The sequence below is a fragment of the Bombyx mandarina genome, chromosome 01 (genome assembly GCF_030267445.1).
Source record: "Bombyx mandarina strain Sakado chromosome 01, ASM3026744v2".
Classification (NCBI taxonomy): domain Eukaryota; kingdom Metazoa; phylum Arthropoda; class Insecta; order Lepidoptera; family Bombycidae; genus Bombyx; species Bombyx mandarina.
Window position 1 is genome coordinate 12,298,277 of NC_143208.1, and position 14,935 is coordinate 12,313,211.

Here is a 14,935-nt window from a genome sequence, read left to right on the forward strand (position 1 = left end):
CACTATATGGACAAAGATTGATGCCTCAATGAGGGTTATAATTTTTATGGGGCGCTTAAAATAAAGTGGAACATAAAAAAACTGATCACTACAATAGTTATTTGTGCAACAAGAGAACGAAGTTGTTTTTTGTTTCGAGTGCTGATTTGGAGTCCCGAGCAAGCAAAGGATTCTATGATTGATTTACGCGCGTAGCGAATTATTCAAAGTTCTTCTGAACTGAAAAATCCTGACCGTAGTGAGGGAGATGCAAAAACTTTGCTCTCGTGTAGCACACATAACTTTTCACCTCAGCAGTGAGAACACATATTATTTAGGAGACAGAACTGAACAGGAATAGGTTGAAATAACTATTAAAAAAAACGTAATTTCTTTATTACAAATATCTTTAAATTTTAGAGTTAATACTAATACCGTTCGGATATGCGTAATCGCATATCCGAACGGGTTTTCTTTGAGGTCGAATTCCAAAATCGAATTTCGAAGGGGTTTGTTTTTTTCACTCGCTTTTTTATATACATGTGAAAGAGACAGAGCACGGTAAAATTCGAATGTTTCAAATTAATGCCTGAACAGTGTTAATTCGTGGCACTGAAGATTGAAAAATTAAAAAGCTACTTTAACCCACACTCAAATCAAAATCGCGTTTTGTTCACTGTTGTCTCGCAGCAAAAGCGGCATGTTTGAGCCGCTGAGGTGAAGAATTAATTAATTTAAGTATAAAATAAACAATACCACGTGATTTCGTATTTATTCTTATTAGATAAAATCTTACCGAACATTTCATGAAGTTAAAAATAAACAATGACAGTTTTTTTCTTTTCTACAGTTAAAAACATTTTGAGTTTATTATAAATATTTTACTAATCATTAAAATCGTTTACGCCTGTGCTGCTTGCTTTAAACAAATCTTTATACATTTTTTGGGTAATTTATTTGACGGCATAGGCTCTTCTAGTACTTTAACATAATACCAATATTTTTGTATATTCTTAGTAATCGTGGCCATAATTAAATAGGACATTGACAATAAACACAATGAAGATACAATAAAATAAACTTCATGAATTTGTTGTAAATTTTACATTATATTTCGATCTCATGCTTATTATACTCGACTCGAAATTTTAGACTCTCAAATTCTGAAGTTCCCGAACGCAAATAGGCTTTTTATCATCACATTCATATGACATATGTGTGGGATTTATATGAATAACATTAAAGCGGTAAATTTTATGACCAGATTCCGCACAAAAGACGACCGCTACCTCCAAAAAAGTAATCTTCGCTAATGAACGGACCGTATTATATACGTATGCTTGTATTATTATTTTCTTGTTTAAGCTCTGTTGCTTTTTCTATATAGACAGTAATTATTTCGTATTGGTACTCCTGTTTTCAATCGGATCCCTATGATTACAGAGTGTAGCTGAACGGGTATGCCAAGAGATACTATTGGAAACCTAATTTTGACTTAAATTGCTATTTGCCCTACAAAAATCCATCTCTATCTCATCTAACCTTTATATTACGTAGGTGGACCCATAAAAGGTGCTGTATATCATTTCACAGGATCCAAACTATTTCTAGAACGAATTTCGGCAAAATCGGTTGTGATTTGGGCGTTAAAACAGACAGACACACTAATTTTCATTTCAATTACATTATGATTTGATATATAACTTCTAAAATGGAAGAGTATAGAAATACCAATTATTCAGTGGCCAATTTATCGTGACCGATTACCATTTTAACCATTATATATCAATATAAGCACACTCTATTCTGCTCTAAATTAATCTCTACCTGTCAGAACTACATAACACCGGTTCAATGGTTTCGGCGAAGTGAAGCTTGCCACCACCACCTGAAGTGATGACCGCGACCACACTGTCAAGAGTGATACCGACACGGAAGAAGATTATTTTATTATTTGTAATTCCATTTACTAGTATTTTTATCATTTGCTTATGTTAAAATTTAATTTAAATTAATATGGGCTATTATAATGACTCTTATTAGAAGTTGTCACAGTGGTTTGTTTTGATAATAGTAAGAGAAAGTTCCCGTTCTACGCATTTGAGTGTAAACAGAGTTGAACTTCCTAAATTTTAGTGTTCGTACTACATATTAACGTTCATAATATTAAAGTTAGTAAATTTCGATAAACTCTGGTATTGATTTTATATTTATTAATAAAGAATTTAGCCAACTGCAGCCAATAAGAGTGTCGCCACGTCTTCCCGCGGAGAACGAGCAATCAGTTGCATAGTAACAGTTCCTTGGGCGGCTACCAATCTTGCCCTCATAAGAACAGGTGCTCCGGCACGCCACAAGCCGCCGCCACGGATTTCCTTTACGGCCTCACCAGAAATAGCAGCTTTTGGCATTCCCAAATGCTCACACACAGCACTGGCCGCCGCACCCACATCTGATTGGGACAACCCGAACGTGTCACAAGCTTCAGCGGCATTAGCGGCCCGCTCCCACGCCTGTTCCCAATCGTCAGTCGCCGCACGAGTTCGGAACTGATCAGCGCAAGTAATCTCAATTTCCTCTAGAGGGTAAGTATCAGCATAACCTTCATTAGAATCCGGGAGACCCGTGGTGGGATCGCAGTCACGAACGACAAATTCCAAAGTAGCTCCGAAATTTCCAAGAGTCTCTATTGGATTTTCGGGAAATTCCAAAAGACAAAAAATATTGCCTTGTTTGTCATATGGTAGCTCATCACACGGCACAACGTTAGAAATTTTGTATCCTGGTATGGAATCTAGACGAACGTAAACCTTCTCGAGAAGTTGGTCACTTAAAGTGTTCAAGCATTCAAACTGTAGAATCAAATGACGAGCGAAAATGTGTTTAACGCATCTCACACGATATTCAGTTTCAGGTTCAGTCAAGTCAATGGCTTCGCAAGATTTGAATAAAGGTCCCAGTTTCTCTATTCCAGGAATAGCCTGTAACTGCTCAGTATATTGTTCTTCTCTAGACACTACTGGTGCTTTACGTGTTTCAATCTCCACGGGAGATTCTTTAGGCTCTTGTGGTTCTTCAGCTGTGGGAACCGCCGCGATGTTGAAGGGCTCGCTTTGATCGCCTGAAGCAAGATAATCACTCAACGACTTTTCTAATAGTACCGGATTCGGTACCTGAATGTTAATGATGTAATCGTTGATCAGCTGAGGATTTCCAGAATCTAAAATAGCGCTGTAGAATACGGCGCGATCACGAACTTCGTCGTCTTCATCTAATTGGCAGCGTGACAACAGAACCCTTATATTTGGCAGCAACTCCGGACGGGAGGCTCCAAAACGAGCAACAGCAGAAACTGCAGCAGCCCGAACTGGGCCTGACTCCAATATCACTCTGTTATAAATGTATCTAATGTACCTAGAAGGTTGGCGCGCTTTTGGCCCTTCCCGTCCCAGGACATGCAAAATGCGCACAGCTAAAGTGACATGTTCACAATCTTCAATAAATTCACACAGGTGAGCCAGCCCTGTTTCCTTAGCATCAGGATTTTCTTCAATGAGAGCTATTAAAGCCTCAGCAATTGCAGTTTTATATTGCAGACCTCCTTCATCACGAAGCATACCTGCCAAAAACGCAGCCAAAGACTGATGCTTGCGAGGATACTTAGAGCAGAGACGTCGAATAGCACGTACCACCACAATTTTAAATTCATCCGATATTTCTGACATAAACTCAGATATTTGCTTCATTAGACGGTCAATAGAGCTTTCCGCACCAGTTGCAAGAAGTGTTGTGACAGCCAGAGTTGCAACTGATCGGTTAGAATCAGAGATCAGATTTTCCAAATCCACAGCACAGGCTGCAACTGCATTGGGGTGTTTCGCAGTCAGTCTGGCTAAGGTGCGAGCTCCAGCTAAACGCAAAGTCGCTTTAGAAGAGCCACAAAAAATTTGCAGCACAGACACGGCTTGGGCAAGATCTTTAGCAGATTTTCTGAGATTGACAATAGCATGCGCTGCTTCATAAACAACCATTTCTGACTTGTTGCGTAGACAGGATTCAATGAATTCAAGGTAAGGTTCTGATGCTTCAGATGGATCCTCTTCTGCTAGCTTGGCAGCAAAGCGTATTTGGAGGCAAAGTGTGTAAGGCGAGCGAACTGGTGTCCGAGCTAGTTTTGTAATGAGTTTCACAGTTGATAATCTATCGTTGCGTCTTGCACCAGCAACAACAGCCAAGGCATGGTAAGAAACCATCACATGATCTGAAGTCATGGCCTCCTGGAATATAAAGAAATTAGATGAGTCTAATTTACTGTTGACTTAAAACTTATTGGTAATGTATGCAAACTCATAGCACAATAAAATTATTAAGAACTATTGGTCAGATAGAAAATAAAAATGCACGTTCATTAACAAATTAGTAGCAGCAGCGCAGTCATAAATATTAAAATGACCAAATCGATATATTCCAGCGAGAATAATCAATTGTGCAAAGAATAGCTGAAGGGCCTTTGAAATGAAATTAATAACCAGTTTTGTTGTAGGAGGTTTTAGGAGTGCTTAAAGATGAACATGTTTTACTGCCACACTAATAAGGCCAAAAAAATTACTTATTCAATACATATAAATATATAATACAGCATAACTGACCATAAAAAGTGTGGAAGTAGGTAGACTGCTCCATTAGTGATAACATAATTGTGTATCTCATTAATAGTCATTATAGGGGCAATATAGACTATGATAGCTTAAAACATTAACAAAAATATAATTTGTTTTTTTAAAGAGATATTTGAATGGTTTAGAGAAATTACCAATAACATTATGGATTATTATACTGGTTGTTAAGAGACTGCTTCCGAAAATGAAGACAGACGATAGTACTGATGACACCTTTTATGATGGGATGGAAAAAATCGATCCTGATTAAATAAAATCATATTTTTAAAACATTTTATTAGCATTATTTACGTTTCATCATGTTACAGCTAAATGAATTTTCATAAAATCATTCAGTTTCATAAAAACCAGCAATGAAACACTAAATCAAAAAACAGCTGATGCTCGGAGCAACGAATACACGGGCGCGGCGCGGTGCAGACCCGCGCGATCAGACGCGCCAGAGTAGTGGGGTTCCTGCGGTCAACACTACAACCAGACACGCGACGTAACCCCGAGGACGCCCGACCGACGTGTCAACGAGGCGATGGCCGACGACCAACGACACCGGTCTCCGCGGTACGGCGGCTCTACCAGGCAGCCCGGGCGATGCCGCTAGCGTTCCGGGACACCCCGCTGGGCCAGAACCAGCCTGCCGGGTCGGAACGCGATACACAGCCGACCGGCTTGCTCTTCCAGTCTGTTCAGCGACGACAGCGACGACGACAACGCGGACCGCTTCACAGGCCGCAGCCACCGACTCGTCATCCTATCTTCCTGGTGTTAGCGCGCTAAGTGACGGTAGCGTGCGGCGCAGCCTCAACCCCCTCAGATCACCAAAATAATGCCTCCTGACAGGGGCCGGAGTTGGACGAACACCCTCTTCCGACCCCCAGCTCGGCGGCGGCGGGACGACGGAAAGAGAGCTTCTCTCGTTCTGCCGCCTCCTTCTGCGAGATGGTGGACTCACAGAAGTCGAGCATCGCCGGCCAGGACTTGTCGCTGCCGAGCATCGTAGCCACGACGTTCGGAAGACGATCCTATTTTGGCAACGAGGACGTGGTACTGATCCGCGAAAGCAGGGCAGCACGCGAGCATGTGCTTCGCCCTGTCCTTGTTACAGCCACTGCAGTGGTGGCACTTCGGTATCGGATCCCTGCGGGCGACGAGGTGCAGGTAGCGGCCGAAACAGCCATGTCCCGTAAGCACCTGCGTCGCTCGGAAGGTGAGACGTCCTCGATCGCGATTCACCCAGTCTGAGAGGACTGGGCGGATCGCCTCGTCGGTTCGTCGCCCGTAGGCCCGTTCCGCCAGGTGGTGAGACCACGCCTCGAGCATGGCACGCCGAGATTGAAACTTCCACGCCCGAACCTCTGCGCGCCGGGACGCAGTTCCTCCTGGAGCGGAGATCGCCTCGCCTCGCGTAATCCGCAGCGAGTCCCTCCGTTTCCAGGACTCAAGGAGGCGTCTTGGCCAGCACTGTATCAATTATACCCTGACGTAATAAGAAGCTCGTTACTACAAAAATGATATTAGAATATTAAATTAACCTAATTAGATACTCAGTACACAATTATAAAAACTATTCATTTAATCTTAATCTTTGATTTTGTACAAGAAATTAAAAATAAAATGGTACAGAAAAATTTGATAGTTAAAATTAATTGCAATTACGATCGATAGTTAATTGATCTATCAGAATTCATTTAAAATAGCATTCTTAAACTTTAGGTTAACAGACTTTCCGTTTTTAGTCCATCCAATACCATAATTTCAAAACAGGTAGGTACGTAACAACTATCTAAAATTACTTGCAATTTTTATTGTGAACGCCTCCTCTAATTCTTTTATGGCGCCTGCAAATTTTGTAACTACAAAGTTGTAAATTTTGGTCTGCGTGTAAAAAAAGGCCGCGCCCGGGCGTTCGTTGATCCGAGCATCAGCTGCTTTTGATTTGGTCTTTCATTGCTGGTTCTTTTTATATTTTTTAAGAAGCTATCGTTTCAATTAGCTGTACTAACATAGTGGAGCGTAAATAATGCTATTAAGCCGTTTTAAAAATATAGGTATTTTTTTTAATCAGCATCAATTTTTCCCGTCTTATCATCAAAAGTGTATTTAGTACTATCGTCTGTCTTCGTTTTCGGAAGAGGTCTCCTAACACCGATATACACCCATATACAATATTGATGGTGTTACTTTGTAAATTCCGTAATTAATGAACTTTAAAGATGTTATAAATAGCTGAAAACTTTATTAGAACTTGCTTTGTCAATAATCTGTTTTTTTGGTAACAAAAAAACCATTCATAATTAATGTTATTACATCATACTTCAACAGAGAATTATGGAATATTACGTTTAACAATAAAAACACTAGAATAATGACAAAACTATTTTTTCCTTTTTATAGATTATAGTCATATTTAATTTTCAGTACCTATAGGACTAATATTACCACTAAGGTGTGTTAATAGGTTAATAAATGTTAGTATTGTTTTATTTGAAAAGTCCTATCCAGATGAATAATGTGTTCGCCAGAGCTTTTAACATAAAAGGTGAAGCCAATACCTAATTTAAAATATTAGGGCCTTGAGTAAGATCTCGCACGCTCAGCACTTTCATTCATATAAAGAAGCTAAAAAATCAATCGATTATTGGATAGCCTTAAAAGACACATCGTTTTTCCAACACGGAATACTGCCGGAAAGATATGGGAAAGTAGACCATAGCAAAGGTCAATACTTTGAATGAAAGATTTTTGTTTCTTATACTTTAAATAAAGCTATTATTTGAAAAACACTCAGTGAGAACTTATTCAAGATCCTAATATGCACTATGTAGAAAAGTAAATACAGTAATCCTCCCTATAACACATTGGATTAGTTCCATGTTGAAGGAAAACATGTAGTAGGAGTATTAACATATATTTCCCCCATATGATCCTATATAACAAACCACGTACAAATGATGCACATTTTACTATTTTCATTATTTTGACACTTTTTAGAACAAATATGTTTCATCACTTGTTCTTAGAATTAAAAAAACAAAGAACACAAATTTAATAAAATAGTTAATATTTATAATAACACAATTGACATAATGTGCAAAGGTATGCGAAATTTACTATAGATCATCCAATCAATTTAACATTTACAGCAGAGAAATATTACAGCATAGGGGAATTCTTCATATTATAGGGACATGAAATTAAATTACAAAAGGACAGGGTTATAGGGGAGATTACTGGTTGCTACTTCATCAGATATATGAGTAGAACATTTGTTTTAAAAGCAAAATCTTTCGCAAAAATTTAATATTTGAATAATAGCATACATTAATAAAAAGTTTGTTCGCATTTGCTCATTGAGTAGTAGTCAGTATTGAAGTATGACTTTGGGTTCTTTGTGTATGTCATAATGAGCAGTGAATTCTTCTGACTCATTAAAACAAAAATAAGATTATTAACTGACTGTCATTTTTATCTTACAGCAATTTTTATATCTTTTTTCTGCAATTTTAATACCATACAATGTAGAGCCAGATTCAGTCTTCTTTTTATTTATTTTTTATTGCTTAGTTGGGTGGACAAGCTCACGTCCCACCTGGTGTTAAGTGATTACGGGGGCCCATAGACAGCTACAACATAAATGTCGCCACCCATCCTTCGACATGAGTTCTAAGGTCTCACTTTTAACAATACAACGGCTGCCCCATTATTCAAACTGAAATGCATTAATGTTACACGGCACGAGCACAGCACAAGACATCCTACCACCAATAAGTAAGTCTACTTATAAAATGTAATACTTTAATTTCTAATATATTTTTGAAGGAATTATAGCTTTCCTTACGATTCAGTATCTGTATTTAATTTAAAAATGTTTTAGTACCACAAAGTCATGCCTTCTAGTAGGAAGAGTGTGTCAGCCAATTCAGGCTTCAACCTCGTGTCTCATGGTCAGTAGCAGCATTCATGTCACTTATAGCCACTTAAGTCATTCAATCAATCAATTATGAGCTCATTATCATCTAGCAATAAAAAAAAATTGCAGTTTCATTAGATCATAATTAATCTGCTGTTGTATTGTTTGTTATCTTTCTCTAACAATCTATGTGGTATTGAAATGTAATAAAATTTTGTTTCTTTGAGAAAATCTAAATCAAATCATTGTATGGTATGTATGGTATGTATCATCATGGTATTTTGTTATGAATTTAGCATTGATTGAATTAAGATTGTGTGTTAAAATTAAAATTAATTATTAAAATTAAAATTAATAAGGTACTTTTGTTCAAAAATCCTTTAGCAATTTCTACAAAACACCTAAAAATAAGCTCAGCTCAGCATTAAAAGGGTTAAGCAACATTTTACCTGTGCTTCATTTATCCAGCGACGCACTAAATCCGGTACGGTGGCTGACAGATGCAGAGCGGAGACCAGTGCGGCAGATCCTACAGCAGGATTCTTATCAACAATAGCTTGTTTCATGTACCTCTCAATAGCTTGCAGCATTGTACTGTCTGTGATGCTACACAAAGCTCGAATGGCGGCAGGTCGGTACTCATCGTCTTTACCCGTCATGTCCTTCGTAAGTGAAGAAGTCACAATGATCACATCTTGTGCCATAGGACTCAACTCTTTAATGCATAGGTAAACTAAGCGGCGTAACACAACGTCCTTTGACTGAAACAGTTTCGTAGTGGCAAAAAATATATCCGTAGCCTCCTGCGTGGTTAATTCTTCGCCTTGGTTTAGTAAATAGAGTATTTTCGTCAAAATATGGATGCATTTTCTCGGATGCACGGGTGTAGAGTTGAAATATCTTGCCTCTTGTAAAAGGGTTGTTTTATCAAGATTTTGGAAGACATTGCTATCTTCTTCTTTTCCATCGCGGCGAGCCTTCATTATGCTCTGCTCTTTTAATATTTTATTGTAATTTAGAAATTAATAATATGCCCAGAATGATAAAATCCGCAACACGTCAGTGACAATTGACGTTTTGTAATTTTAGTTTTCAAAAAAGTTACGGCCGTTGGTAATACAAGTTTTTAGCCAGATATTTTTTTAATTAAATTTTCAAACGTGCTGGTCTATAATGTGGGTTATGTACAAAACTAAAGACTTCAAACTATTGTGTTAAAAACTATAAAAGAAATTATTATTATAAATATTCCTTCATCATGAAATTCAGTTATAAAATGAAGCGGAAGATGTATTTCATTACATATTTAATTGCCTTTGGACACTGACATAGTCTAATTGTTCAGCCGCCAAATCCTTTGAGCCTCAACGATTTCAAAATCATACCACCACTATACGGCAGGTACCACGCGAGAAGCTTTAACAAATCTGTTTTTCATTCAACTATCGATACTCACAGCGCAGCGGAGTCCAGTTCTCTAGTGTGAAATAAAAACCACATATTATATTATAGTTTTATTCACTGTTCTACAAATACATTCGTTTGTATAGTTCTTTTTAGCAACATTTGTGGCGAAACATCCAGCCCTAATATCTAAATTTAAACATTTATTTTTCTACAATTATTTTTTGTATTTATCTTAGTGAAGAAGAAATACACATATCTATAGACATTGGTATTGAATACCTAATTAAAACAGTATTTTTTTTATTACAACACTGAGATTTTTTACTAGTAATATAATAATATTAATATAAGTCCAAATAGGTAATATGTATTAGCGTACAATAATTGTACAGTAATTACTATGTAGGTGTAAGATAAAATTTATTTTACGCGTTAACGGAATTTTCATCTGTCCTGGCAACATCAAGATAGTGAAGTGAAGTGAACTTTACAAAGTTTAGACGTGGTTATTATATGTCGACAATTTTACCAGACCAGAGATTAAAAAGAGAATTTAAATTAAAACCTGTGTCTTTCTTGAATTACTTTAAACGTTTGCTTTCAATATGATGAGAGAATTGAGAGGGAACATAATACTATTACCTACATCTTTCTACAAAAATCTAATGTAATAGCTACAATGAAAATAGGTAGATATTTTTATCATACAATTTAAAACTGGTCAGCAATATCAGCTATTACTACTATTTATGAAATCTTAAATTAAGATATTTTGTTAAGATTTCATTTTAATTATAAACCTGTCGTAAATTTGATAATGTTTAAATTTACTTAATAAACATCAGATACCAAGAGATTATTTATTAACTCAAATCGAAATTCAAAAACAATGACATCATAATATACCATCATACTAGCTTCCAGGTTATTGTTCAGTAATCTAATTGTTAAAAATGGCAGTGATAATTACTCAAAGATAGCTGAGATTGTCTGTTAAAATTGATCATACACATCAAAAACTTTCCTCAAACAGTCTGATATAGGTATTTATTTATTTATTTACTGTCTGCCGTCATATCCACACATACATAATAATATAATATTTACTTTGTTTAACATATATATTAGGTACGATTTTTTTTTAATGTAAGAAAATTTCATCAAACAGCTACGCTTTGAAATATTACATTAATTTTTTAAACATTATCACGATAGATATTCATAAAATCTTATGTAATAATAGATAATAATACATAATAGATAATACCTATAAATAATCTAAAGTCGTATGTAATAAATGTATAATTTCACTACTCTGTTTATAGCCAATTGTTTAATATATAGATTTAAATAAAATATATATATGGATAACATCAGTATAACCTGCCAGATTTAAAAATAAAAAATCCAACAGCATAAAAATATATGAAATTTAAATTATACCTACCTACAATAAGAAATTCTAGTTTAACAAATTAACTACTTAAATAGATAAATAACATATATATCTCGAACGTTGTAATACAATAAAAGTTAACTTTTTTATTACTACATAAATAATATCACTGAAATATGATTTTAATGACTAGATATTTGAATATATAAATATTATATCACTAAACAAATAAATAATGTATATAATGTATATTTTAAATCACTCGTACATTACGATAGAATGACAGCAGCTATTCAAATTTTATCACACAAATTTTCTGACTAGTTATGGATCAAAATAGCTTCTACTTCAAAATGTATGTATGTACATTGTCAAAGTATAAATTCATAATTATTAAAGTAGACTGCTGTCTGTCAAAATACATTATTACTTTGAATTTTTGCACAAAACATTGTTTTTGGAGGGTAAAGTATCTAGGTTTAATTTTTTTTAACATTTAGCATTTTTTTAATGCTTAGATTATGTTTATTTATGTATTTAATACAATAGGTACCATTCAGAACGCTAAAACGTGGATACCTACTGCTTTGCAGTTCAATTAGCATTTAAATAAAACGATTCCGATTGAAAATTGAAAGGGTCTAAGCACTCTAAGCCTTACCATGTAATAGGTTGTTTAAAGGCTACTAATATTACTCAAGTTAACAATACAGGACAATATTAAAATAACCATTATATAGGTAATGGGAATGGTAAAAATTGGTGTAAGGTTTTATTGCTATATAAAACATGTTAACTTCAATATCAAAAGGTACCTAACATTAATAATTACTAACATTGAAACTCAAGCTCATACGCTAAAATGCAAAGCTGTCTTTTAAAAGTAGATTGGGTTAATACGCAAATGTCACGGATTCATATTTAATACTTAGTTTATTATCTAACAACATTGAGAACAGATTGCTTCGATCTAACGAAACAAATTCATTAGTGTTCCTTTAAAAATTAAGTGAAATTACATTCACTGAAAACGTCAAAACAACTTTGGGAGACCGACGTTCTTCGTGATTGTATCAACACGTGAATCAAATTCAAGCAAATATCCGACTGTCAATTTTAAATTTGAACATCAATCGTTTTTATTTTTATTCAATTAGAACAAATTTACGTTATATAAACCTTAAGTACTACGCAATTTATTTGGCTGACTTACGAGTATTATGTACAATATTATAATTTACAAAATATCGGATTTTCCAAGTATTTAGTAAGTCTACAGAGATTAGTAACATACCCTAAATTGAAGGCAATGTTTTTTCTAAATAGCAACACAATAAATCCGCTAAATTCAAATGAACTCTATTGAAGCGATTTTTTTCTAGTTTATTGACCTTCAATCAGGTCTAGTAAATATATTAATATCATTAATAATTATTATATACATAATTAAATTTCCGTAGTGATTGTGCTCCGAGATTTTTTTCAATGGCTCACATTAATAGTTAAATAGAAAACTACATTATTTACTAAGATGTAGTGTGGCCATGCCTCTATAGTCGTTTTTTCAGGAGTGTCATTATAAATATTATCTGTGAGACTGTTTCCTTCGAAGTCGCGATAATTAGGCGTTATTTATCGATGTAATTGAGTTGGGAATGGCATTCGAAAAAACGCATGTAGCTTTATGTCAGTATAATCAATAACTAGAGCCTTTAACTATTTGTTAATCCTTATGCAATTTCAGAATTAAAATTCGATCATTTTATCCATTTTATACTATTGAAAGTCGTTATTAAAATATTTAATTCAATTATATTTACTGCTTGTAGTCAAACTTTGGTCTCAACTTTGGTCTGTTAATTGTGCGATAGTTTCTTTCCACTACCTTTTACCTACTTTAATAATTGCCTAATTAGGCATCATTCTTTTCGTTACATTGAATTTAATAATTAATGAGAAACGAGTTAAAAATAGATAATTTACGTAAACGAATATATCTTAATTATTGTCGCTATGACCTATTACTTATGTCTGCAAAAATATTAAACGTTACGAGTATTAAAAACTGAACGAGATAATATAATTCTAAAGAATAATAATATGTATTTTAAAAACATAGTCGCTTAGTTGCAAGTATTTGGTTTAAAAAAATCAATCACTACGCAAAATGGATATGACTCGTTATAAATAGGCCGGCTAGATAAATATTTGACGAACTACATTTTTTTTATCAATTCGAACAACTAATTTATTGTATTAGCTACGTATAACGTATGTCTTTGGCACTCATACATACACACAGCTAGCAACACTCATTAATTAATGACAAGTGCTTGTTCACAGTTCCGTCCGAATATTCCCTTAGGCCTTGGTGAGACATAAACTGGCCTGGCAGGTATGTATTTAATAAAACTGCCGACAAATCGTTATGACATCCGCGTATTAAGTTCACTTACACGAGTATACCGCCTGTTTTATGCTTATTAATGTAACCTTTACATACATAGTAAATAATATGCGCTTTAATGTGGTTATCTATTTTTATAAGATTCGGAGTTAAATATTTGATCGCCATCTTTGGTTTGTTCCTTTTAATTCTTTCATTTTAATAAACCTTTTACGTATTCGTTTGAGGTTATTTTTTAAGTAGATTTTGACACCGTGTGCGGATTTAGCAAAGCGGATTTTCAAAGTACTTTATGGTTTTTCAGCAGAATCATGTGGTTTCGGCGTAACGCTGATCTGCACTTCACCAGTAGGTCCCACCTTGATGTTTACCTAGAAAATAAACTTTTCATTTTATTTAGTTGATAAAAATTAGTTTACCTTTTGATACACGACCCGCCAAATTAAAAAAAAACTTAAAGCGACAGTAAAATTATTGAGATGTAATTCTAACTTAACTTTAAAAAAATGTATATAGCGTCAAGCGTCGTAAACATCTAGATGCTTTTGTTTTAAGAATCTTTTTAATACACCGTGTACATGCACGCACACATGTAAAACTTTAAAGGTGTTGTTATAATATTTTTTTTACCTAGTCCCCTCGTCAAACGTTCATAGCGTAGTAGACCGGGTTGGATGGCGGCGCCATCGGCGAGGATGCGATTTGCGGCTGGAGTCCGGACGGTGCACCCTCTGGAGCGCCGCGTACCACTCGAGACGGAGACCCCGGAGCTGGTTGATATAAAGGAGCAGCCACCTGAAAAAATATATTCAATGATGCCATAATCAAAAAAGATCGTCATAAACTCGAATATAATTCAATATGCAATTTCGAAAAGAGCACATGTCGCATATTTTGTCAAATACGTTTTTTCATATACATGTAGTTTTGAGGCTTACCTACATCTATTTTATAATACTTCCAGTAATTTTCAATTGCTAATTAACACTAAAATATATCTCAAAAGTTAATATTTTAAATTTTACACTGCTTTAGAAAATAATCAGTTTTTTTTTTCTTTTCCTGAAAATTTTACATTTTCAGAGATGTGCCCTTTTCGAAATTGCATATTCAATTATTTTCAAAGTTGAATTTAACATTGGTAATTGTAATTTGTTAAA

At 35.0% G+C, this 14,935-nt stretch overlaps 2 protein-coding genes across 10 annotated transcripts in view; both read right to left on the minus strand.

Annotated features, from left to right (window-relative positions):
- Positions 1–732: 732 nt before the first annotated feature.
- Copg1 (nonclathrin coat protein gamma1-COP) lies at positions 733–9,655 on the minus strand. The gene is made up of 2 exons (XM_028179623.2): positions 9,015–9,655; positions 733–4,256 (listed from the first exon to the last, which is right to left on the minus strand). Exons 1-2 carry the CDS (start codon positions 9,546–9,548, stop codon positions 2,205–2,207), a joined length of 2,586 nt encoding a protein of 861 aa, XP_028035424.2. The 5' UTR covers positions 9,549–9,655; the 3' UTR covers positions 733–2,204.
- Positions 9,656–10,064: 409 nt separating this feature from the next.
- LOC114246912 (uncharacterized) overlaps positions 10,065–14,935 on the minus strand; it is a 182,448-nt gene continuing 177,577 nt past the window's right edge. For 8 of the 9 annotated variants that reach the window (XM_089730179.1, XM_089730140.1, XM_089730108.1 and 5 more), the window contains 2 exons: positions 14,406–14,570; positions 10,065–14,146 (listed from right to left, as the gene is read on the minus strand). In XM_089730179.1, coding sequence (XP_089586305.1) covers positions 14,418–14,570 — 153 coding nt within the window. In that variant the 3' untranslated portion in view covers positions 10,065–14,146; positions 14,406–14,417. Of the gene's footprint in view, positions 14,147–14,405; positions 14,571–14,935 lie in introns of those variants that run through there. The other variant, XM_089730228.1, reaches the window with a different exon arrangement.